We start from the raw sequence: 24,843 nt of genomic DNA, 5'->3' as shown, positions 1-24,843 counted from the left end.
GCATAGGAACCATGCTATTAAAAAACAAAACAAAACAAAACAAAATCTAAAGAAACCCTACATTCAAGTACTACCGTTCTCTTCCATGATGAAAGATAGCTGGTTAATAAGAATGGCTGAGGGAAGAATAGGCGCCCTTGACATCTTAGAACCACTTCTAGGCACCCAGGCATTGTGTAGGAGTGAGCAAAAGGACCTAACACACTTAAAAAATCAATCTTTTCTCTCTGTCTCTGTCTCTGTCTCTGTCTTTCTATCTCTCTTCTTTTTGACTCTTCCTCCCTTCTCAAGTTTTTAAGACGATAGTGTACTAAGTTCCCTGAATGTGATCATCATTACTTCTTAGCAGATATGGGGTAAATAGGACCCCATTTCCTTGCTGTTAGAGAGTTGATTATTTCACTGAATTTGTGACAAATGTTAAAAAGCAGAGGGACTCTTGAAAGCATGCAGGAAATAGTAGCTCATTCCCAAAGGAATCAAAGCTCATTCTCCTGAGAGACTGAATTTAACACAGATGTGTGAAGGGCTGAAAGCCAGAGAGCCGGAGGTGAAGTGAGGGGAACGTGCTTCCGTACAGGAAGGAGAATGCGAAGAGGTCATGGGATACGAAGGAACATACCACACTGACACCCTGACAGGGGCCACTGCGGCTGGACTAGAGAGAGAGGAACAAACGAGCCTTGATAAAGTGCTATTAAAGCTACTAAAAGTGGGGTCTGTTAAACGATGTCAAAGAGTCTACATTTATATCCTAAGAGAAGTTGAAAGCTGGTTATGATTTCATATAATTCACTTCAAAGCCGTACACAAGAACAAGTACCAGATATACTCCAAATTTAGTGGCAAGTAAGGGCAACTCATGCTTTTGTAGGACCAGACCTCTTACTGCCCCCTAGAATCTTACCCCAGATTTGTTGCCATCGAATTCTTTCTGAAAAGACCCTTGAACACAAGTAGGACATTCTAATCACTGGGTTTTTAAATTCCTTGAGGTTTGGGCTTTTGTCCTTAACAGGGAAGTTCTTGTACATTACTGCTAATTACATATTTGTTTAATTAACATTTAAAAATTATCTATATGATATTATGTTCTTTGAAAATGCATGATAATACACATAGCATTTAATGAACTGCTACCATATGTTAGACAACAGCACTTGATAGATGCTGACTCATTAAGGATTAGAGTCTGAAGATTACATTATTTTCCGTATTGTAGATGAATAAAGAAGGCACAGGACATTTAAGTCAAGTGTCTGAGATCAAAAGGCTCGTATGTTGTACAATAGATTTCAAACCCAGTACATTTTGCTCTAGCAGCTGCTATATCAGTTGTGCTGCTGGGTAGACGTAAGCAAGAGACAAGGATAGCTATTTATTTTCCACATTATGGGAAACATCAAAAAATTTTGGACTCAATGAACAAGAGAGTGTATCCATTATGTATCCCTGTACACTGGCCTCCTGTGTGGACTACACGTATTTGGACAGACATTTTTCTATGCATTACTTAAATCAAATCATAGATTAGACATCATTCACCATTCATATGAAACACTGTCTTTGCTTAAATCATGCATTTGACTCAAGATTTTACATTGTCTTATTCATAAACTCAGTTTTAATTTTTATGATTATTCTCCTACACACATAATGACATCACTTAATGTCACTAAAATGCATTATTTTCTACCCATCTTTGAAAGAATCTTGACAATGTGGTATCATTTATACTACAGCCAGAGGCTCTATTTCATTATTACAAAATTACTCCAAGCTTGTTTCTAAATTGATGGCATGTTGATGCCTAATACTCTAGAGATATTGTATTTACTCATATTAAAGTGATAGATATTTTCTGCTGGATATAAAGGTGGAGGAAATCTAATAAATTCAGTAAGGAAATGATGCAATCATTTTCTTAACCAGTGAAATCTTGAGACCATTCATTGGAAGTATGGCCATAAGATTTTTCTGTCTTTCGCTATCCAAATACAAAGATAAGATCTTTTGTTTTGTTTTGTTTTTTGTTTTGTTTTGTTTTCCGGTACCGGGAACCGAACTCACGACCTTGTGCTTGCCAGGCAGGCGCTTTGCCGCTGAGCTAAATCCCCAGCCCCAAAAGATAAGATCTTTAAACAATGACTAGTACTACCAAGAATATTCCTTAAAAGTGACCCGCATATAACCAAAAATATGTCTTGAAGCATCTTGTTATTTTTAACTAGCGTATATTAAAGTTCAGCAAAACTTATTGCCAACAAAGGCACGAATGTACAAGAGAAGAACCATGGACCTGATGTTTCTGTGCAGATTGGACACCTTTTAATAAGCACCTTTTTCAAGTCAGAGATATTTTGGTTAAGTTGCATTATGGGATAAAGTATCCCTCAAATTAGAAACTCACAGATTCTGCAGTTATGGATAAAAAAATTAAACACTATGAAACACAGATGCTATCTACACAGGAGCTTGACACATCCCATAACTGGGGTCAAAAATCACCTGGATTTCTGTAGCTCAGACTGGAATAGTTAACCAAGCCACTCTCACCACAGTGATTATTCTGTTAGGGATCCCAAATAGCAGACATTTGGAGGAACTGTTCTTGCTTTAGTGAATTTTGATAGGAAAGAGAAAGTGGTGGAGGTCAAATTAAAATTATGATGGAGATGAAATGTAGAGAAAGAACATTTAAAAATAGCTGATGTATGGTGGAAAGAAACCTGGTGCTGGCATCAAAAGTCTGCAGCTGGAAACATTTCTCTCAAATTAACAGCTAGAAAATGATGTGACTTCATGAAAGTAATTTAACTCCTCTGAGCATGAATTTCCCTCTCTATGAAATAAAAGTAATACAGAAAGTGCTTATTACCTGAGAATAATTCATGTTGGGGAAAATGTCACTTAAAACTGAATCTCTTTTAAATGGAAATTAAATTATTTTAATAAATAATAGAAACACATAAGAGGAATTTTTTCTGTAACTGAAAAGTATGAAACTGGGTTTATTTTATCGCATGTCAACTACCACACAGATTATAATTACAACTATACACTCATTATTAGGACAAACATAAGCCAGCCTTTGATATTTCTTATGTAACTTTATAATTACACAGCTAAATTTCTATTTTTCCAAGCCTGATGTTTGTTGCATGATCAAAAATCCTTAACCTTTGGTCTGTGGGTCATTTTTTGTTGATATTCCTTGGCCTCTCTTTAATCTCTGGTGTAAAGACCACCCACCCCATACTGTATCCACTTGGTTTTGGCCATATATTCCATTTGCTGCTCAGAATTGAACAACAAATCCCATGCCGTGCAGTGAGGAATACATGGGCTAATGGAGGGTGATTATTGATGGGGTTTAATTCTGTAGTCAGTTTGCTAGCGAGTATTTTTATACCATGTGGGATTTTATTTCTTATTGAATACACAGAAGGACTACCTGCATATACCTACCACAGGTTGTAAGAATAAAAATACTAAAAAAGAAGTATTCCAAATTTACAGTGTGTTTCCAAATTTAAAACATATATTATCATAAAAGAAATATTGCTATCAATCCCCCTTGCTTTGTACACACTTATCCCATCATTCTGGCTACTTTCTGCAGAAGTTTGGGGACAGCTCTTTTGTGGGTGTCCCGATGAGGCACGAATATAGTGAATGCTATTGCCAAGGGAAAAGAGAAGCAGGTGTATAACACTATGACAACGTGTCCTCATACACTTCATTCACTCTGTCTGGTACCACACAACTCCGGCTCTCTCCCAAAGACAAAAAGATCACTGGAAGTAGACACTCTGAATGGACTCAGGACTTTGCGGCAGTCATAACAGCTGAGCTAGAGACACTCAGGAAAGCAGCTTCCAGAGCTGCTTCAGAAATGGCAAGAACAGTGCAATAACCTATGGAGAATATTTGAGAGGACTTAATGACAATGTGTCTTCTAGTGTAATGATTTATAAAATGTAAACATTCACTGCATTTTTCAATCATATAAAGTGCCTTATGCAGTATCTAAAATAGAGTAAATGTTGGTTAAAATACTATTCCATGTCTATTCCCACATCTGGCCATAGAATGAGTGGATACATAAAGCATGCTGCCTGTTCCTGGCTGTATTCTGTTGAACTCATCTTAAATGCACACATATATGAAACTCAGAATTTTTCAGTTTAGGTTCCAGTCTGTAAAAGCCCTTATGCTCTGGGCTGGACTCCTGCCAGTACAGCAAGAGTGAAGAGAGCTGCCACGCATACTGTTGTGCTCCCAAAGTGAGAGTGGGGAACTGTCCTTCTCCACCCTCTGTACGCCTTTTGCTTGATTTTAGGTTTTCTGATAAAAGCCCGGGATGGAATGAAGCATCCATCAGAATATGTATTCACCGGTAATTTAGGAAAATATGCCTAGTGAGTATGCCTATGAGATAAAGAAAGAAAAGTTGACTTTATTTTTGCACTTCCTATGAAACGTTTCCAGTTTAATAAAGACCTAATTTTTTGTTATTAATCTGTATCTGCACTTTAGATACATACAATGACCGCATTCATCCGAGGAAGTTGTACCTGTACAGAATGTCTCTTGATTCTTCTTTTTGCTCTGAATCCCTCTCCTCACTTCAAGTGCTCTTCCCTTCCTTATTTACAAAAGCTTTGTTTCCATTTTCTTCCTGCTATTCTTTTTTTCTTTCCCCTTTCCTCCTTTTCCCTCCTCCATCCATTGTTCCCCTTTCCATTTGAATTTTTCTTCCTATTTATCAGTATCTGTTATACATTTTTGTCCTTATTTACCCTTTCAGTTTTTCCCACTAGAGAAACAATGTGATATTTAAACGTATGTGTCCAGTTTAATTCATTTACAAGTAAGAACTCTTTTTCCTCTTCCCCCATTCCCCCTCCCTTGTTCCCCTTTCTTTTGAACAATTTCTTCCTATTTCACAGTACCTTTTATGCACATTGCACCTTATTTACACTTTCAGTATCTCATAACACAGAAACAATGCACTATTTACACATGTGAGCCCAATTTATTACACTTATGAGTACGTTCTCAGTGTGCATAACAATCAATCTAACAAAGGAAGTAAAAGATCTATGCATTGAAAATTACAGTACTCTGAAAAAGGAGATCAAAGAAGACATGAGAAAATGGAAATATATCCCTTGCTCATGGATAGGAAGAACCAACATAGTGAAAATGGCCACACTCCCAAAACTGTTAACTGATGTAATGCAATTCCAATCAAAATACCCTTAACATAGCTCACAGAACTAGAGGAAACACTCCTAAAATTCGTTAGATACCAGAAGAGACTTAGAATAGCACAAACAATCCTAGTCAGCAAAGGCAAGTCAAGGGGCATCACAATTCCCAACTTAAAATTATACTACAAAGCTGCTCTGGTAAAAGACAACATGGTAGTGGCAAAACAAACAAACAAATGGACCTGAGCATCATTGGGACAGATTAGAAGATGCAGAAACAACTCCAAACACATTCAGCCACCTCGTCTTTGGCAAAGGGGATCAGACCAGATCACATTCCCACTCAATTCCAGCAGGAATCAAAATTCCCACTGGGGTTCCATTGCCAAAATAGATGTGAGAAACTGGAAACAATAAAAAATTCAAAACTGGTTACATCTTGGCCAGCTTTTGTCACTTAAAAAGAAAGTCAATAGAAATATTTGCCACTTAAAAATTTCTTAGAAAAAGAGTCAAATATAATCTTTCCATATTGTGACTGCATACTCAGATCAAAGTATCCAGCCACCATATCCTTTCCAGTGACATGCTTTAGACAATTATTCCATGGCTTTGACATGCTGTCATTGAATTAGCTGAAAATCATGTTTTGGATAACTGGGTCAATTTGGATATGGCTCAGGCAACCACAAAACTATATGTGTAAGAGACAATATAAACAGAAATACAAGAATAATAGAGAAAACATGAAAGAAGATACCTTTCCCCCTCACCTGGGAGGGGAGGAAATAAAAAAATAAAAAGAGGAATCAGGATATATCATGTACAGGTACAAATTCCCTAAGATAAATGTGATCATTATGTATATCTAAATTATACTAATTACACTAATAAAGATAATTATACTAATTATACTAATAAAGATAATACAAAAAGAACTTATTTAACATCAAATAGTTCATGGAATAAAATATCTGAGCAATTTATATGAATATAGCTATCATCTCCTATGCACTGTAGAGATGTAAAAGCAGTAATGGTAGCATAGTTAAAGACTTGGAATGTCCAGCCTATTTATAAATACTATTACTACTAGTTTGCTTTCCACTGGGACATTATTTCTTTGAAATGTGAGCTGAATTTTTAAAGAATAGAGTAATCTCTGGCAAGGAATGGTCATTCGGAAGCTAACATTTAGAAGGGGATGGCCAAATTAAAAGCACAAGCTAGGATGTCATGTAGGCAAATCTCAATTTAATGGTGGTCTTTTCCAATGTGCACCAAAAATAGGCTATTGAATAAAATGTTTATACTTTCAACTCTTTCTCCCTGTGAATTTATTCTTAAACTTTTGGTACCGACTCCCTAATAACGTTCAGCAATAAGAACTAGGAGAAGACAAAATAAATGAACAAGAAACATAGGAATATCAGCAAAAAACCTCATTAACAGGCAGTTCAATCTCTTAATTGAATTTAGTTGTATATTTGTGGTTACACCAGTTTACTGTGCAATGATTTTTGTCATTATAAAATTACTACCCATTATGGAAGGAGGGACTATTTTATATGAGTGATTACAATGTGCTGTGTGATACACAGATGATGTATTAAATTATTGCTCAGCTCTTTTTCCTTTAATTTTTATTTTTATTTAGTTATTTATTTTGAGACAGTCTCACTATGTAGTACAAGTTGACCCTGAACTCATTATGTAGCCCAGGCTGGCCTCAAACTCACAGTGATCCTCCTGCTTCAGCCTCCCAAGTTCTGGGATTATAGGTGTGTGCCACCACACTGGGGAAGCTTAGCTCTTTGTTTTCCTTATCCTACTTTCTTCACTTTCCTTTCCATGAAGGTAGTTCTCTCTCCCTACATCCCATCCCCAGGCCAAAGAAATTACTTTGACAAAACCTCAGTCTATGCTCCAGACACTGCTATTAATATTCTACTACACAATAAACTGAAGCTCAGAGAAGTTAAATAGTTTTTGAAAATCACTAATTAGGGAGGATTGAAACAAATGTTTTCTTTCTTCCAAAAGCATGTGTTTTCCAATGAATCTCACTGGTCAGTGTCATGGGTATTAGATGCTTTGTTTTAAGGTCCTTTGAACAAATTTGAGAATTGTATTTAGGTCTACATTCTGCAGTAAGTTTGTTACTTGTATTCAAATACTTCATATTTTTCTTCAGTAAAATATAATTAAGATTAATGTACTAATACCTTTCTCCTATGATAACTCTTTACTTGCTTTTGAGTATTCATCAGAGTAAATTTTCAAGAGCAGTAGAAAATCTGATTGCATATAAAAGGTGCAATTAATTTCTTGCACACAGATTTTTATGTTGAACATGTATTACAAAGTGGCTGAAACTATGCATTTCACCTCTCAGAAAATGTCATCTAAATTTTTATTTTTACTTATTTTAAATGTAAGCCTTGGTGAACATGTATTTCAAGTCAAGATTATTTTCCAGAGTAGAGAAAAGTTATAGACCTAAGCTGTAACCTAAAGACAACCTTTATGTATGTGTTCCATATTGATGGAGACAGGAGATACAGTAATGATTCTTCATCAGAGGGAAAGTCTGTGGCTGTTTTGTACAGAAGAATCCAATGTCTTATCTGAAAATTGCTTCAGCCACCCATCTACCTTTCAACCCAAAGAACACACAACACAGGCCAGATAAGATTCCATAGGCTGTTCAGGGTAAAACTGACTATAATCTCAGCCTCGATCATCTATATATGAGGCTTGTTACTCAAGGAAGTAATAAACACACAGTTTTAGAGATCAAGATAGGCTCAAATATAGTAGTGAGTGGGACAGGTCTTTCAAGGGAAGAAGATTAAATACCCTCAGCTTTGTTTGGATACAAGGAGCCCAGAATTTCTCCTTTTCTACTTTAAACAATCATATTAGTCCCACTAAAAACTGACAAAACTTGATACAGCATTGCAAGTAATCTATTCACAGTACGCCAGTGAAGAATCTCCATGATATACAACAAGTAATGGTTAGAGAGAGTGATTTTTGGCAATGTTTGAGTGCTCTGTCTGCTTTTTATAGACAAAACTATGAGAGTCACACATTCTGTCTACATAAGATAAGTAGCTTCATTCCTGTAGATGGGCTTGATGTTATACAACATTACCGAGAATGAGATGAATATGTATTTAGTGGAGACAATTCAAAGGGTCTTCCTAAAGCTCTAATATAACTTCGTGTTCCTAACTGAAATCTGTTTTCTCTGCTTATTCCCACATGTATCAGTAGATTATATAAAATTTTATAAAGTAATACGTAACCTACCCAGGAGTGTGTGTGTATATATATATTTATATAATGTCATAAGCAAAGAGCCATAAGCAGAACACATCAGGCCTTTAGAGATACTCAAATCTGGGTTCAAATCCAGCCTACACAACTGAAAAGCTGTATGATCTTGGGCAGATTGCTAAATTGCCCATCACTATACCTGCAAATTAGGCCCACAGTTCACAAGACTGTTATGAAAAATTACTAACATACTCCTGGCATCAATAATTGTGCCCTTGACCAATCGTTCTTACAAAATAATCACTGTAATGTTTCATCATTTTATAGGGAGAAAATAGTACAAATTAGTTCTTCAAATGATGAATGAGCTGCTCAAAATTCCACAACTTACCACTGGAAAAGTAGGTTCTAAAACTCAGATCAAACTCAGAGCACTGCTGAGCTACATTCTAGCCCAAAGATATAAGAACACTTTCCTATCTAGTCTTCTTCTCCACTTCATTATCTAGCTTCTTATCCTCTTGCCATAGGAACTAATTACTTGACCCAGGAAATACTTTTTAATTACTAACTATCACATTGTGTCTAATTCAGGACACTACATCACTCAAATTTTATGCAGATACCAGAAGTGAAGGTTTTTGGCTTGACCTTGAAATATTAAAGGAAAAAACCCAGAAATACAAACTTTGTAGGATGGGCATAATGGGGCACACCTGTAATCCAGGATGCAGGAGGCTGAGGAGGAGGATTGCTGTGAGCACGAAGCCAGCCTGGGTTCCCTAGTGAGTTCAGGACAAGCCTGAACTACATAGCGAAATCCTGTCTCAAAAAACAAACAAACAAACAAACAAACAAACAAAAAACCCAAAATAATTTGTAGTACTTTGGGGCTAGAAAAATTAATTTTTTATCATGAGCTAAAATTGACAGAAAAGTTATATGCCATGTGGGAGACACAAGTAGCAGGCTGGATTATATAGTATAGAAAAATATTACAAACTCATATACAGTGAATTAAAAATGTAAGATGAAAATAACATAATCTGGAAATCATAACAGTCTTAAAGTCTTATTCATTAAATAATAACTATGAATAATTAATGATGTCCTAAATTTAGGAGTTCTACATTTCACTGACCTGATGAAAATTCAATAGGCAAAGAACATGACTAATCCAAATGTTAAGCTCTCCTGTTACAAGATTTGATCTATGAAATCTCCCTAAAAAGATCTGCGCTGGAAGCTTAGAATCAGTTTCTAACCTGAAATAAATTGCATTCAAACCACTCTGACCTTGAAATCTTTAACACGATGAGAAAAGACATGCCAAGCTTCAGCTGTACATTAAAGAGGCAATTCAGGCACTCGGAGAATGAAGTGAGCGCTCACTTCAGAATTTCCCCTTTGATCAATGTGCTTCTGAGAGTTTGATGGTGAAGTTCGCTCACTAGGTTTTGCCCAACAACTTAGCGACCACATAAACAGAAGTAATTTTGTCTTTGATAAAGAAGTCAGCTCAGAGCTACAGGTGCTGAAGTCTGACTCCTGTGTAAAGCACATCACGCATTTGCTTCCTCTCATGTGACTGTGTAAAGCGTTATCTTTCCTGTGCTCTCTGTCCCAGTGCCACGGTCAGCTGCGGAAACAAGTGGCTCAGACAAAAGGCACCTGCAGAAATACTGTTTCAAAGGGACAAGCCCCAGATGTTTCCAACAACAGTCTCCCACCTTTTCAGCTCTAGAATTTTGTCTGTTTAAAGAAATGAGTTCATTGGTAGCACACATTTCTGCATTGGATGACTGCTGTTTGTTGATTGTTTTCTGGTCGTACCACGTGAGGATTAAGGCATGGTTTAAATACAGAATTCTCTCATCCTGGAAACACGAATGTCTGCTGCAAGAGTGCTAACCAGGGAAGAGTGGCGAAGAGTGGAGAGGGAAGGTTGCAATAGAGGAAAAGCTCAGGGCTGGAAGGTATCCAGCAACCACAGATACTCAGCACAGTCCTGAGGGCAGGTGCTCAGAAAGTGAGGGCTCATACAACCTACTGAGCTTTGTACTGCTCATTTACTTACTTCTTAAAGTTGAGATAAGGCATAAAGAAATATATTTAGAAAAATATTCATGGTTATTTTTTTTTTTCTAACAGCAGGTCTTAACATAGAAGCTATAATTTAAAAGATACTCAAAAAAGCTTTGTGAGATTAAACACGGAGTAACCTAGCAAAGAAACACTAGCTATAAGAGCTATGGTAGCACCCTGTCATTTAACTTTGATATATTATCAGTTCTGCAGTGGCCTTCCTTCCCCCACCACTCATTCTCCTGCAACGCACTGGTAACACTCTACTAGTTTAGGTTTCAGCGCAGCGCAGAATGTTTGATTTTGTGTGCTTATTTACTTGTTTACTTGTTTACTCTCCACCTTTTCATTACCATTCAAGCCTCCACTAGAAGATCAGTTTTATAAAGGCCCGCGGCCTTATCTTTTCCATGCCAAGTATATTCTACTTGCTTCCTACATTGCCATTTTCAATAATGAAAGAGGATGCCATTAGATGCTAGGATAACAGGCAATAACATTTTAAACTGTGTTTGAATGAAAAAAAGGAATAACTAAATACATATGCATTTAGATTGCTGGAAGGCTTGTCACATAGCAGGATTATGGAATGCTTTTAAAGCCTAAAAAAACTTAAAACTCTCTGATCTTAAATTCAGAGAATCAAGACATCAAGAGGTTAACAAAAGTTTTCCAAAAGTTACTCCATTTGTACCTCAAACACTATCCATAGGTGATCTATAATTTGTCTTATATTTATAGGGCAATGGACATTACTTAGATGATTCCCAAGCCTTTCTGGAGCTTGATTTCTCCTAGCAGTTAACAGGCCTCCTTTAGTCCCTCGGTGTCTCAGTTCACAGAGGTCTTTCCTTACAAGGCTCGTCTTTATTCATTATCCTAGGACTTGTAAAAGCTACATTTATGCTCTGACTACAATTGTCTAGCCTTTTCCAACAAAGGGATTCATATTTGGAAGGGGTTTTGTTTGTTTCTAATACACAAACAGGGTCTGAGGGGTCCACAAGACTAACAGACCAGCTTTAAAATTAAAATGATATTTTGGTACTAAGCATATGATTCGGAGTTTTATTTGTAAAGGTGGTATGTTAGAATCACATAACAATCTTTCATGTTTCAGTAACTTGGTACAGCACCAGAATTAATGTTTTCATGTAAAAATAGTAATATATAGATTTTCTCTCTCCTTGCACTGGATTCGTGGTTGGGTGATGGGGACTAAGAACTTATAGATTTAGGTAGAGAAAGGGGAAACCAACCACTAGCAGGGTTCTGGCTGCCTTTGGGCTCACAGTTCTGCACACTGCCTCTTTCCCTTTGGGCTCTCTCTTTATTGGTCCAGAATTGCCTGGGTAAGGACAACTGCTAACTGAAATTCTTTGAATACAGCAAACGCCATGCTCCATCAGAACCGGGGAAATCTATTCATGAAAAATTCAAAGATAGGTGACGACCCTTCAGCATGATAGACAGTACAACTGATTCATGCATGGTGGGCATCAGAGGAGGAGATGATGCGGATGAGGGTTAAATGCTGTATGTGAGGGAAAGCACCACAGTGGGAAGAAGCCTGAAGCCCTCAAGGGTGTGACTGAAATACAGTGTACTGCAACAGACAAAGCTGGTAGGATAGTGGATCATGGTGGAGACAGAGAGCAACAACACCGGTAAGATCCTGCATGCATTGGGGGCTATGCTCACAGTACAGACTTCATCTATTCTCTCCATTTTTCTCGTAACCTTTACTGCTGGGGGAGTAACACAGCTTAGGAGTGGTGCTTGAGGAGTATAATGCTCGTGGCTGTGGGACAAGCAAGTGGATCACCTGTGCATTGAGGAGTAATCAAATGCTCTGATGACAGGCATCATGAATGTAACACCTCCCATTTGCATGTCATCAGTGAATTCATTACCACACACTTTTACCTACTTATTCACTATCTGTTCTCTATCACCTAGACATTAAACTATAGGAAATTAGGAAACTGCCTTTTCTTTATCCACTATAGCATCCCCCAAACACAGAACGATACCTGGCACTTATGTATTTGTTTATTGGGTAAATGAAAGGATAAATGACAGCTTAAACCAATAGGAAAAAAACTGATTGTATTTTCACTTTTAAAATGTCAGTCTGCAGCTTGGTGTATAGATCCTGAGTGGAGTAAAAGGATGAGATATGACAGTGGGTGGTGGGGGTGGCTGCATCATGAAAAAAATCTTTAAAAATCCTAGGAAGTCTTGTAATCCTCCCTACTCCTGGCAAGTAAAAAAAAGAGGTAGAAATCTATATGTATTAAATACCTAGAATGTGTCAGTTGCTTCATTAAGTATCTTCCTAAATTTCGTATCATTTAGTTCTCAAATCAAAAATAGTTACAGTGTTAGCTTTCTATCACTGTAACAAATAACTAAGGTAATCAGCTCTTACAGGCAGATGGCATATTTTGGTCAGTGGTGTTGGGTCACACTGGTCTGCCCATCTGCCTTGGCTTTGTCAGTGATACATGGTAGTAGAAGCGTGTGGTGGAGCAAAACCGCTCACCTCACAGATGGGAAGTTCATGAGAGAAAGTGCAGGGGCTGAGGTTCCAGCATCCTCTTCAAAGATAAGTCCCCAGGAACCTACAGACTCATCGCTAAGCTCACTTCTTTAAGATGCTACCACTCCCCAATAATATCACACTGGAGCCTAACCACTTAATACATGAACTTTTCATAGATTCTTAAGATGCAAAATACAGCACCCCTGACATAGGGATGATGTCCAGTTTATAAGTAAAGAAACTGAAACAAAGAAATCTTAAGTTATTTACTTAACAGCTACAATTTAAACCTAGATTTACTCAAGTATAAGGAAGATGCCTCATTAGAATCTGTACAATGCTACCTCTCCAGAAAAATGAGCAATTATAGACCACCCTTCAAATTTTGGTCATCTATGCTAGCACAAGCTATTTGATTTCTTGAGGCTCTTTCCTCTCAGTCAAGTATGAAATGACATATTATTACAGGGAGTTCTCATTCCCACATTTTCATTGTGGGGGATGCTGTTTATTTTAGTTTGTTTGTTTGTTGGTACCAGGAATCGAACTGGGGACCTCGTGCTTGCCAGGCAGGCGTGATTCCACTGAGCTATATTCCCGGCCCCGGGGATGCTATTTAAATAGTAGTTAAATTTTCCTTACTTATCTGTTTCTAATGCACATAGTGGCTATTTTCATCTCTGACTTCTCTGAGATCTTACAGGTGAGTTCATAGTAAGTCCCTGTTCCATGCTGCTTCCTGCCTAGTTCCTCACACAATTCCAAGTAAGACAGGGAATTATCAAGAACTCCAGCACATCTGTTTGCCAGGGAGTTAGAAATGAGCTCAGAATTCTGGTGCCAGTGTTCCAGTCTAGGGAATTCCAGGAAATTGCTTTAGAAAACCGTGCCTTTGCTAGGCAGTCAGGTCCAGATCTTTGCAATCTCTTCTCTCACCTGACTCCATGACTCCTTCAATTTGCGGTTCTTTCCTTGCCCTCACTTGCTTGGTGCCTAATCATATACAAAGATTTCTCTCTTGGTTTCAACTCCAAATTTCTGACATTTGCTTTGTAACCAACTGTAGCCTTTTCAAGACCACGGTTTCACCCTAAACCACTCTGAGGCAGTCTGTTATAATCTTACCGTGCTCCTTCCTACGACACGAGCATTGCTCTTACTTTAGCTGAGTAGCTAGAGTGCAGCCGCTCCTGCTTGCCTAGCTTCTGAGCATCAATCTATTCCTTTATCCCTTGTCACTGTTCATTACTTACATATTGCAGGCTTGAGACATTGTGGCAGTGATTGGTCTTAGTTCACAAAAGATTCGTACTCCTTTCCCCCCACATTGTTGCTGAGAAGTGGCTGGCTGCCAAAGACTACACTCACTCCCTGCCTGATCGCACTAAGTGGGGGTGTTAGCTAAATTTTGGCTCATAAAATATGTACGGATCAGATGTATGCTTCCACCCCAGCCCATAAGAATCCCCACAGAACCAACTGATGCTACTGCAGAGTAACTTGGTGATGTTGAAGTGGCAGAACCTCTGTCAGTTTGTGCCCTTACTAGACTTTCTAAGGTAGACATGATCCCTTCCTTTACGTGGGGGGCAAGTAAATCCCTATTATGTTACTCCATTATAATTTGGAGGGAGCACCGTTTGACACAGAAGAAAGCTTTACTAATATATATTTTCTCCAAACCCACTGAGGCTGATGTTTTTTCAACTGTGGAGCTGAGGATCTCCAGAATGAATACTGTCCAAGAACTGAGCAGCCTCTTTGAATTTGTCTTTGTTATCAGGTCTGCCTGTCCTTACTGGACTGATAGGAAGCCAGGTTCTGTCTCTGTTCTGCTCTGGATCAGCCTCATGTTGCCTTCAGCTGGCCACCATGATTAACCCATTTATCAAGTTAGCATATATTGAAAAATATTTAAAAACTAAACTATTTAGTAGGAGTAAACATCGGGAAACCCAAATACCTCCTTGGCCACAGGTCTGGGAACACGCTGTCCATGCCGTCCACCCCGAAAGCTGACAGTTGACCACACATTCTACCAGGCAGGGAATGCTCATTCTCTGGGGCTTCTCCAAATTGTGCTGCAAATGGAAATGAAGTGTGACTTCACTGGAGAAATCACATCACTGTCAAATCAAACTGCAATTCTTTCACAGGGAAGACTACTCTTTAATCTGAATAAATTACTTCCCACTTTTCACAGAGACAAAACAAATCCTATCTTAGATAAATACTTGTCCTTATTTCACAAATAAAATTTTTCTGGCCCAAACTCCCTTTTATGAAGCCCTAAATTTTAGAATAGACCTGCCATGGGGTGTTGGGAAAGTAGAATGTCGTGTGACACAGAGATCTGTCTTGTTGCTCAGCCAACAAGGATGACACAGGATGACATCTCAAGGATGACATACAGGAACCCTGTATGGGACAAAGGTACACACCGGGCTCAAAATTAACAGCCAGTGAGGTCAAAATGTAAGTAGGAATAAAAATAAAATCAACAACCCATCTGAAGTCCATAAAGAAGACCAACTGGACTGAAAATATAATCATGGTCCTAATTGTGGGACAAGTTGGTGATATACTTTATTTTCTTCGTGTTCTCTCTGAAATCAGCATCTAGCAACAACTATCTGCAGTTGTCTAATGGCCAAGGTAGAAGAGGTCTTAGTGACAGAATAAATCACTTAAGAGACAGAGGAATAATGATGAAATAATATGCTGTAAGAATCATACACTTTTTGTATATTTAATTAGGAAAACCTTAACATTCAACATGTGTTAAATAGTAGTAATACATCTCCATCTAGGTAAAATTAATTATTACAGTATAATGATTTGCCAAGTGAGTAAAATAGAAATTACTACAATGGGATCTGTGATTCATTTGTGAAATATGGATATTTTAGTTAGGCAAATAATCTGGGACTTTTACTTTTTTAAATTTTAATTTAAAGAGAGTAATATAACAACCACTGTTAATTCGTATTATTTTGTCTTGAAATTGTAATTTGGGACTCTTAAAATATTCCTTAAATATTTATGGGACATAAACTATTTAGAATGGAAACCTGACACCAATTTTCTATTAATAAATAGCTTTTCTCTTTCTTATTATTAAAAGATTTATCACATATACTAAATATTGGAATTGTAGATGACTAATTAACTTATTTTTTCTGTGGCAGGTACTTATTGGGAGACAGACTGAGAAAAATAAAATGATAAAACCAGTTACTGATACTTGGTGGAGGTCCTTGGGACCGCATTAGCCAATTTGGGAGTTGGCCAAGTAGGACAACCAGTTTTAGATTGTCTGTCCAGGGTTGGTAACCTGCTCAGTGGTTGTCCTATTATTTAGAGAGCATGTTGTGATCATACTTAAGGTGAAGTTACAAGAGGTGAAGAAGGCTTTGTTTTGTTTCAATTTCCACTTATATACTCCAACTATGTTTGGAGGAATGGAACCAATTTTCATTTTGCAGGTTTGTTACAAAGTCTCTGTGGCAACCTAAATTAACTGGCCTCCTATTTCCAATTTATTCCAGAGATTGTTTCAGTGATCCTGATAGTGTGATAGCATCTTTACGTCTATTAAACTTCCTCAATAGAAGTTTTCACTTATATGTTGGGAAGGAAATGCCAACTTCTTTAGAACAGGTCTGACTATAGCTTTTGTGCAAACTAAATATAACTTGTCACAGGGAAAAAAATGATACAACTAGAAAAATTCAAAATTCCTTAATTTGAAACTTGACAAGGAGTCTTTTATGTGGATGAGAAGAAAAGTACAATTATGCCATTATCCAGCAATCATTTACTAAGAAAATTAATGGAGTATTCCAACAGCAAGTGTCAGTGTCCATCTCACTGAAAGGACATTGCTTATAACATACATAAGTAACTCTTCTGCCTAAAATAAGGAGTCATAATACAGTAGTAAAATCATCCATGTCTACAGTTTGTTACCAAGTATAGTTTTCTCATCATTTTGACCAAATCCAAACTGCTGAGGTATCATGTACTATGACAGCTCCTCTTACATTAACTGAACCTAAACTGAGGAAAAAAATGAGTCTGGGATCTACATCATACACCATAGGACTATAGACCAATACTGAGAAATAGCCATGAATGTGAGATCCCAACATAAACTCATTACCTGCTCGCACTGGTCCATGCTGACTGGCTTGCCATCGCTGCGCACGCAGCTCAGCAGGCGGGTCCTGACCCCTTGACCGCAGGACGTGTTTTCACTCAGCTGGCATGTGCTCCACTCTAAGGCACAGGATCACCCATTGTGAGGTTCAAAACTACAGCCATGTGAGCAAAATACAATAAACCTTTGATTGTCTGCACTTGTGGAGATGTAGAGTCTGTAAATAATCCTAAAACCATTCCCAGGTGGCTTTGGAAAGCAGCATACAATTATTTTCTTGCAAAACAAATGAACAGATTTAAAAAAAAAAAATTAACTAAAAGGGAGTTATCTTTCTCAGTTTACTTTCCAGAGGCAAATGGACAAATTGTTTGTTAGAATTGTTTCACTTTGGCTTGAAAGAAAGACATCAATCAGGCTGGTGAAGGGAAACTAGTTTTGAATAATCCGTTAGAGATAATTGAGAGAGAAAACACTCAGAAACGATGCCAGTTGCTATAGCTTGAAGATTTCCTCTACCCTCACCCAATTCATGAACTGAAATCCTAACTGCCAACATAGTAATACTGGAGAGCAGGACATTTAGGGGTGATCAGGTATGGGGGGCACAAGGCTCCTAACTGGGATTAATGCCCTCACTGAAGAGATCATAGGAAGCTTGACTGACCCTTCCATGAAGTAAGAGAGCAAGAATGCATCGTCTATGAGGTGGTGACCCTCACCAGGTACCAATTCTGCCAGCACCATGATGTTGGACTTTCCAGCCTCCAGAACTGTGGAAAATAAATCTCTACTGTTTATAAACCCACTCAGTCTTTGGTGATTTGTTCCAGTAGCGTGAATAGACTAAACACCAGTCTTGAATATAAATTTGAAAATGCTCTCAAAGAATAAATTCAAGAGCTAACCAGTTTTTGTGTGTTTGATACACTGTAGCTAAGATTTCTTACCTGCACTAATTTTATTTCCAAAAAGTAAAGAGGAGTGCTTGCCTTGGCATTATAGATGCCAAAAGTAAAGTAGAAAAGACAAACAGAAATACTGAGTTTTTCATCATAAGAAAAGATCTCACAGATTTGGCTACTCACATTACAAAGTAGATATGGAGCTAGAATAAATGATCCTATAGTTAATTTGACTTAAAAACTACAATGGTTACCATGGGTAGAAAAGTAATATTTGGTCATATCAGTGAGAACCTCTTTAAAAAGATTTTCCATATTTGGTAAATGATTTTAGCATTTAATAGGAATAATAAGCACATGTATAGTAAAACCAATCTTAAGATATATGCTTTTCAAATAAAGCAAACATCATTGAATTTCTAAAAAATTACTATAAAAACCAAGGACTTAAAGATAAAGGACAAAGGTAACAGATCATCTTTCTCCTATAAGAGCCATCAGACAGCCAGCACAGAATTTACTTTCAGCTTTTCTGCACAAGTAATCTCAGCGGTGCCAATGTGGTCCCAGCAGAGGAAATTTTTTTTCAGAAAAGGAGATTCCTTTGCCACCGCAGGCATATGACAGTGTGGTCCTCAATATTGAATTCAAGGCTGAGATTTAACGTGGTTCCACATTTGTGACATTTTTGTGGGTTTACTCCTGCAGGGAATGGCAGGTAGCAGATCAATGTTACTATGACAGTTTTTTGGTTGTAGGTACTGAACACTCTGCTACCCAAGAAAAACCTAAGCAACGGCTGAATAACTAGGCTGATGTGATTCTGACTACCTCTCATGTATCTCTCACCAGTCTGCATTCTCATTCATTCCTTTTGAAATCAGTAGAGAAAGCATATCATAAACTTGAATTTCTGAAATAATAGAAGCCATGAAAAAACCAGACTCTATGACAGTATCATTGTGCTTTTCTCTAACTAGTAAATTATTTTTGCTAGTTATTTTTGTTACTTCAGTTTATAATGGTGCAATTAACATTATTCAGAAATACTGCCAAAACTTTCTAAGCATCCGTATTTCAGACTTTCCAGGTGGCCTTGTTTCATATACATGTCAAAAACTGGGCATTTCTTTCTGAAAAGGGATAATGGAATAGTAAGTCCTCACCCATTCTCCTTCCCATCCTGAAGCCTAAGAAGGAACACACAGACATTTCTTCCATTATCCTGTCTTCAGGTGGAAGACCAGGGTCATGGACTTCAACTGTACCTGTTAGATTATACTGGAACTGGAAGCAGTTTTCATTAAGAAGGCAGGGCCGTGCCTGTGAATCTTCCGCACAAGTCCTTGAGCTCAGGGAGGGCCGCAGCAGACAGCGAGTTCTTCTCTGCATTGTGTGGGGGTCACACGACTGCACAAACCACGGAGGATCCAGGGTTAGTTAACAAAATGTACAGAGTTATATGTATTCAAGTAGGCGCATATATAACAATGAAATGAAAGAGACTACGGCAAGTGTTACACATAGTTATTTTGAAAATAAAACCATTTTATGAGTCATTGGAAATGATATTCTGTCTCTCTTTTTTTTTGTTTGTTTGGGTTTTTTTTTGTTGTTTTTTTTCCGATTCCGGAAATCGAACTCACAATCTTGCGCTTGCGAGGCAGGCGCTGTGCCGCTGAGCTAAATCCCCAGGCCCGATATTGTTTTTTGTCTTTCACCTAAGAGCTCTTCTTTTTGTGTGATATCTTGAAAGCTACCTTTCTATTTCCCACATAGCTTCAGGAATATGGAAATTATTTTCATCAATTAAAAGCACTCTATACTGTAAAATAGTTTGCCACACGGTAAGAAATCAATACATATTGAGTGTTTAAATGAAGGAAAAAAGGAAAACATGTCCTGGTGACCTCGGATAGTCTAACCCAACAGAAATAATCACACAGAGCATTTTAATAAGAATGTTATTTTTTAAATCCCGGAATAAACAAAAATAGGGAAGGAATTATGAAATCAATACTGCCAGAAATACACAAGAAACTTCTTTTTATTTGTGAAGCTTGTTGATCCACAGGGCATGAGACATTGCCTACTATGGCTCTTTCAGCAAAATAATTGTATTAATGTGACCTACGAAGACCTCATGAAAATACCAAAATGCACATGGCTCCCACGTCCTCCTATAGCTGCACTTCATATAATCCTCTAGAGCCAGGAAAATTTGCTTTCCACATCTCAATGAGCTGCTCTACGTACAGTAGACTTTCTAGCTCCTTCTATTACAAAATTCTAAATGTCCTCTGAACTGTGCTTTACTTTCCTCAGAGCACTAATAAAGGCTCACTTCTTTCAAGGTGTTCTCTGTAATAATGTCATTTTTTTCTCTTCCTTTTGGAGCAAATTTCCACTCGTGTTCAGGGATTTCTCTAAACTCATGTATACTCAGTATAGATATTCTCTATATTACACATGTCCTTTAATGTCATTTTTCATTTCCTTGTGTACCCCACTCCTTTGCATTGCAACTTCGTTAGAGGATAATAGATTTGACTTCTACTTCTCTTGTCACTACCTGGAATATTGATATAAATTATATATAGCCAGTATTTAATAAGTAGCATTAAGTACATCCATAACAAGCAATTCTAAACCCTGCAAAATCTAAAGAGATTTTTACACATGAGAAATAAGTCTTCAAATTAAGATACCATCTATCTTTAATATGTTTTATTTTTCAAATTCCTTTTATTGTTTCATATATTCAGTAAGAATATAGCCTGTACACTGAATCTTGGCTATGAATTAAAGTGGTACTGTTATATTACATTGAAATGTGGAGATAAAATACCAGCAATTTCCCTTCTAATCTTAAAGTTTGGGCCAATAAAGCACATTTGATCAAATGATGCCCACATCATTTGATATTTAAGTAACCCATCAGTAGTTGCAAATTTGCATTTAACTGTATCAAATTTTCTCTATATGGATAAGATGGACCACGCAATTGTTCTTAATTTTATGCACAAAAATCTCATGCCAAATTGTAATTATTTGATTAATCAATTAATTGATTATTTCTGTAATTATTAGCAATAATTACTATTTTAACAATTAACTTCAGTGTTCATTCTCAGGAGCAAGAATAAGAACAAGTCATTTGCCAGTAAATGAAAATGTAGCTATCTTGATGCAAACTTCTGATTAGTGTTCTACCGCATTAGCACTTATACGATGATCAATAAATGTCTGAATCAAGTCAGCACATGCAAGGACATATGCATGTATCTGCTTAGTCTATGCCATGAAATTAAAAAGAAAAATACACACACGCACATATATACACACACACACATCAAGTTTCAGATTGAGTATCCATTGTCCAAAAGTCTTGGGACCAGAAATGTTTCAGATTTAACAGATTTTCCAGATTTTTACAATATTTACATAATTTACACAGATTAAACAGATGGAAATTCTCTAATCTTAAATTGTAAACTCTGAAATGATCCAAAATTGGAAACCTGTGCTGTGTAAGAAATCCTCTTCTGAACTTATGTGAGAAAGTCGGATGATTATGAGGTGCAACTTGATGCAATTTAAGCATTTCTTCCCTCAGGTTTCAGTTTGTCTAAGTTTGCTGGAGATGGATTTCAAACATCCTCTTGGGCTTAAAGCAACATTCACATTATGTAATCTTTTATAATTACTACAGATTAATTTTCTGTGAGTTATTGGAAAGCGATACTGTGACTAACTCTTTACTAACCCTTGGTCCCCAGAAAGAACTGAAGAGGGAAGGGGGAGGGCAAGAGCGCATAAGCACGACACCACCTCGTTAGGTCCTATTTTCAACACTACACTTTATAAAAATTGTCCTTGGCCTGAGAACAAGTGATAGATTACTGTTCTTCCTTATTTATTTCTAATAGCTATTTATAGGAAGTCAAGTGGTACTGTTTCAACTTCTTTATTTCTGATACTTATTCATAGGAATTTCACAAAGTAGTGAGTTGACCATTGGTGTGCAGCTAAGTGCAAAGAGAAGGAAACTCGTATCTTGACGTTTTCTGTATTGAATCAAAACTCCTCAAGCACAAACCTGGATCTCCTCTTCTCTGGCATATTTCTATAAGGCATATTGTCAATTTCCCAAATTTAGAAGTGAGAAAACGATGTGTGGAGAACAAACCCAAAGCGAACTCTAGACTAGCTTTATTCTAAAGATCAAGGCTTAGAAGGTTTATTTTCTAGGGCAGGAGATGGACAATAAGAAGGAGTTAGTCTCTACTACATAAACCCCTTTGTGAGACTAGACTTTCTAACTTATTATTTTTGTAAACCAGGATTTATTTAAAGTTCAATCGTTCCCCAGCCCTTTTGTTCTCCCTAGACGTAAGGCCTCTTGTCTGACCTGAGTACCTGTACTCTTCCCTCAATATAAAACCAGATGTCATATTTGTGACACTCCACTGACTTCCTCCCATCCATAATAAATAGAAAGACCTCATCCAGTCAACGATCCTGCTGTATTTATACATGTGTTCATGTGCGAATTCCCTCCTGTGGGCTATTTGGAGAGTCCATGTCTTAACTTTCTTTTCCTCTGGCCCAATGTTTACAAGTAATAAATTTATGTTATATATAGGAGGTTTTCATTGTTCTTGGGCAATCAAACTGGACTTGTGTAAATTACCTGAAAATGTAGAATACCCCGGATCATGGTCACATTGGTTCAATATAAGGGTTTCTCAGAGTCTGCATAGTTGATGAAATATACTCTTTTCTGCAATTCATGTACATTTCTCATAACATTTAAATGGTATTTCCCAGAATACTAGAATAAATGGTGATATTAATAAAACCTACAAATAAATGAGTTGTAACTTGCCCATTTAAAAGATAACAGGTAATTTAATTAAATCTTTTACTTAAATCCAGATGTGTGGGTACAATCTGATATTTTTCTATCACCGTACTTTTGATTACTACAGTTTAAAAGCTGCAATAAATCCAGGTACTTGTAAATTTAAAGTCATTCTGTTAATTTTCTCTTTGGGGATGAGCACGACTCCAAGGCCCAGCATTACCAGCTTCTAGGGGGAATAGAAACCAACACTATTACTCTGTTCCAGCGCTTGTCTAATCATCAGAGATGTTCTCTTGCTCATTTGGCCAATTCATTGCCTTGTGTTTCTCCATACAGAACTTATAAGGGAAAAAGGAAACCTGCTCTATGAACTTTAGTTTCATATTTGGAAAAATGAGGGGACAATCGCACAAGAAAAATAGTGCAGAGCTCTCTAAGAGTGATTTTTAGTGAAATTAAGCCTTATTTCTCAATGGTTGACAAAGGGTAGGAAAGAACTGGGTCTAATGGATTTTAAAACAGCGCCACATACATTTGTTTGTTTTTTTAAAATATCTTAGTGATCCGGCGGAGAGGGATACAGATGTGAGAAGTTCTTTGCACATCACAGTGGAGCAGTAAATCAAAGTCAAAATCAATAGACAAAACATTCAGTGAAATTAAGTGAGACATCATCACCATAAACACCAAACTATGAACAGGTGGGGAGCAGGGACTGAAGCGACAGGATCCAGGTGATATCAGCATCTGGCAGGAGAAAGCAGAAGCTAAGAATGGACATCTGACAGATTGAAGTGAAAAATTAAAGTGGCAACTTGGAGGATTTTGCACAAAGAGAATATACAGAGCCCAGGGAACAGCCTTAGGAGTCTGCGCACCCAGATTCAATCAACTCAACATTGTCAGGTCAAAGCTCCCTTCTAGGACAATCCACCCACCTTCCTCATATCTCTACCAGAACCTATAGTTCTGAACTTTAAATGGAAACATCATAGTCTTTATATTTTATTTTCAAAATAAAAGAAATAGTAATAAATATCTCAGAGCTCTTCTTCCTGAAGTGGCCTAGAAAGAGTGACACCCAATAAGGTGAGCATCCTTAGATGTCCAGAACTCTTGTTGTACCACTGAAGAGATATTTCCACTGGAAAAAAACAAGAATTTTTATAGAATTATCTTTTTGTACTGGGAATTGAACTCAAGACCTTACATTTGCCAGGCAGGCACCTGTACCGCTGAGCTGTACCCTCGCCCCAGGAATTTTTAGAAAACTAGCTGACTCCAAGCCTGACAAATGAAATGTCTAACATGGGCATAAAACATTCTACTTTGTCATATAACAAGGATGCTAACAAAGACCACCACGTATTTCCTTAAATATTATGGGACACATTTTAAAATACTACCACTAGGACAATTGTGTGTTATTATAGCTGATAAGTGAAAAGAATAAAACATTCAGTTTTTCTGAAGCTGACTTTATAATGATTTTTAAAAGGTACATGTGGTGAAAGCTTCTAAGAAAACTTATTTTAAGTCTAGTAAATATAGGGTTAACCATTTTTCTTGCCTTTCTATATAAAATAAATCCTTAGGTAGGTAAATATAGTTGAGGAAATTTTATCCTAAGGAATACAGTACTTCCACAAAAATGTGAGGAAGGATGCTGGAATTGGAATATTGCCATTTGTATTTCCCAAATGATGCAAATGTAGGCAAGCCCATCAGCTGTAGTTGTCCCAGTCAGTGCTTACTAGAGAAACAGATTTAATGCAAGATATATA

The 24,843-nt window shown here is 37.2% G+C and overlaps 1 protein-coding gene across 1 annotated transcript in view; it reads right to left on the bottom strand.

Moving 5' to 3' along the window:
• Positions 1 to 24,843, bottom strand: part of Thsd7b (thrombospondin, type I, domain containing 7B) — a 780,466-nt gene that overhangs the window by 29,729 nt on the left and 725,894 nt on the right. The window contains exons 18-20 of the mRNA XM_013517433.1: positions 19,461 to 19,602; positions 17,291 to 17,406; positions 15,092 to 15,209 (exon numbers count right to left, since the gene is read on the bottom strand). Of these exons, the coding sequence (XP_013372887.1) occupies positions 15,092 to 15,209; positions 17,291 to 17,406; positions 19,461 to 19,602 (376 nt within the window). The remainder of the gene's footprint in view (positions 1 to 15,091; positions 15,210 to 17,290; positions 17,407 to 19,460; positions 19,603 to 24,843) is intronic.

Source organism: Chinchilla lanigera, unplaced genomic scaffold, assembly GCF_000276665.1.
Source record: "Chinchilla lanigera isolate Chin_1 unplaced genomic scaffold, ChiLan1.0 scaffold00039, whole genome shotgun sequence".
NCBI classification, from domain to species: domain Eukaryota; kingdom Metazoa; phylum Chordata; class Mammalia; order Rodentia; family Chinchillidae; genus Chinchilla; species Chinchilla lanigera.
This window is presented reverse-complemented; position numbering and strand designations above follow the sequence as displayed.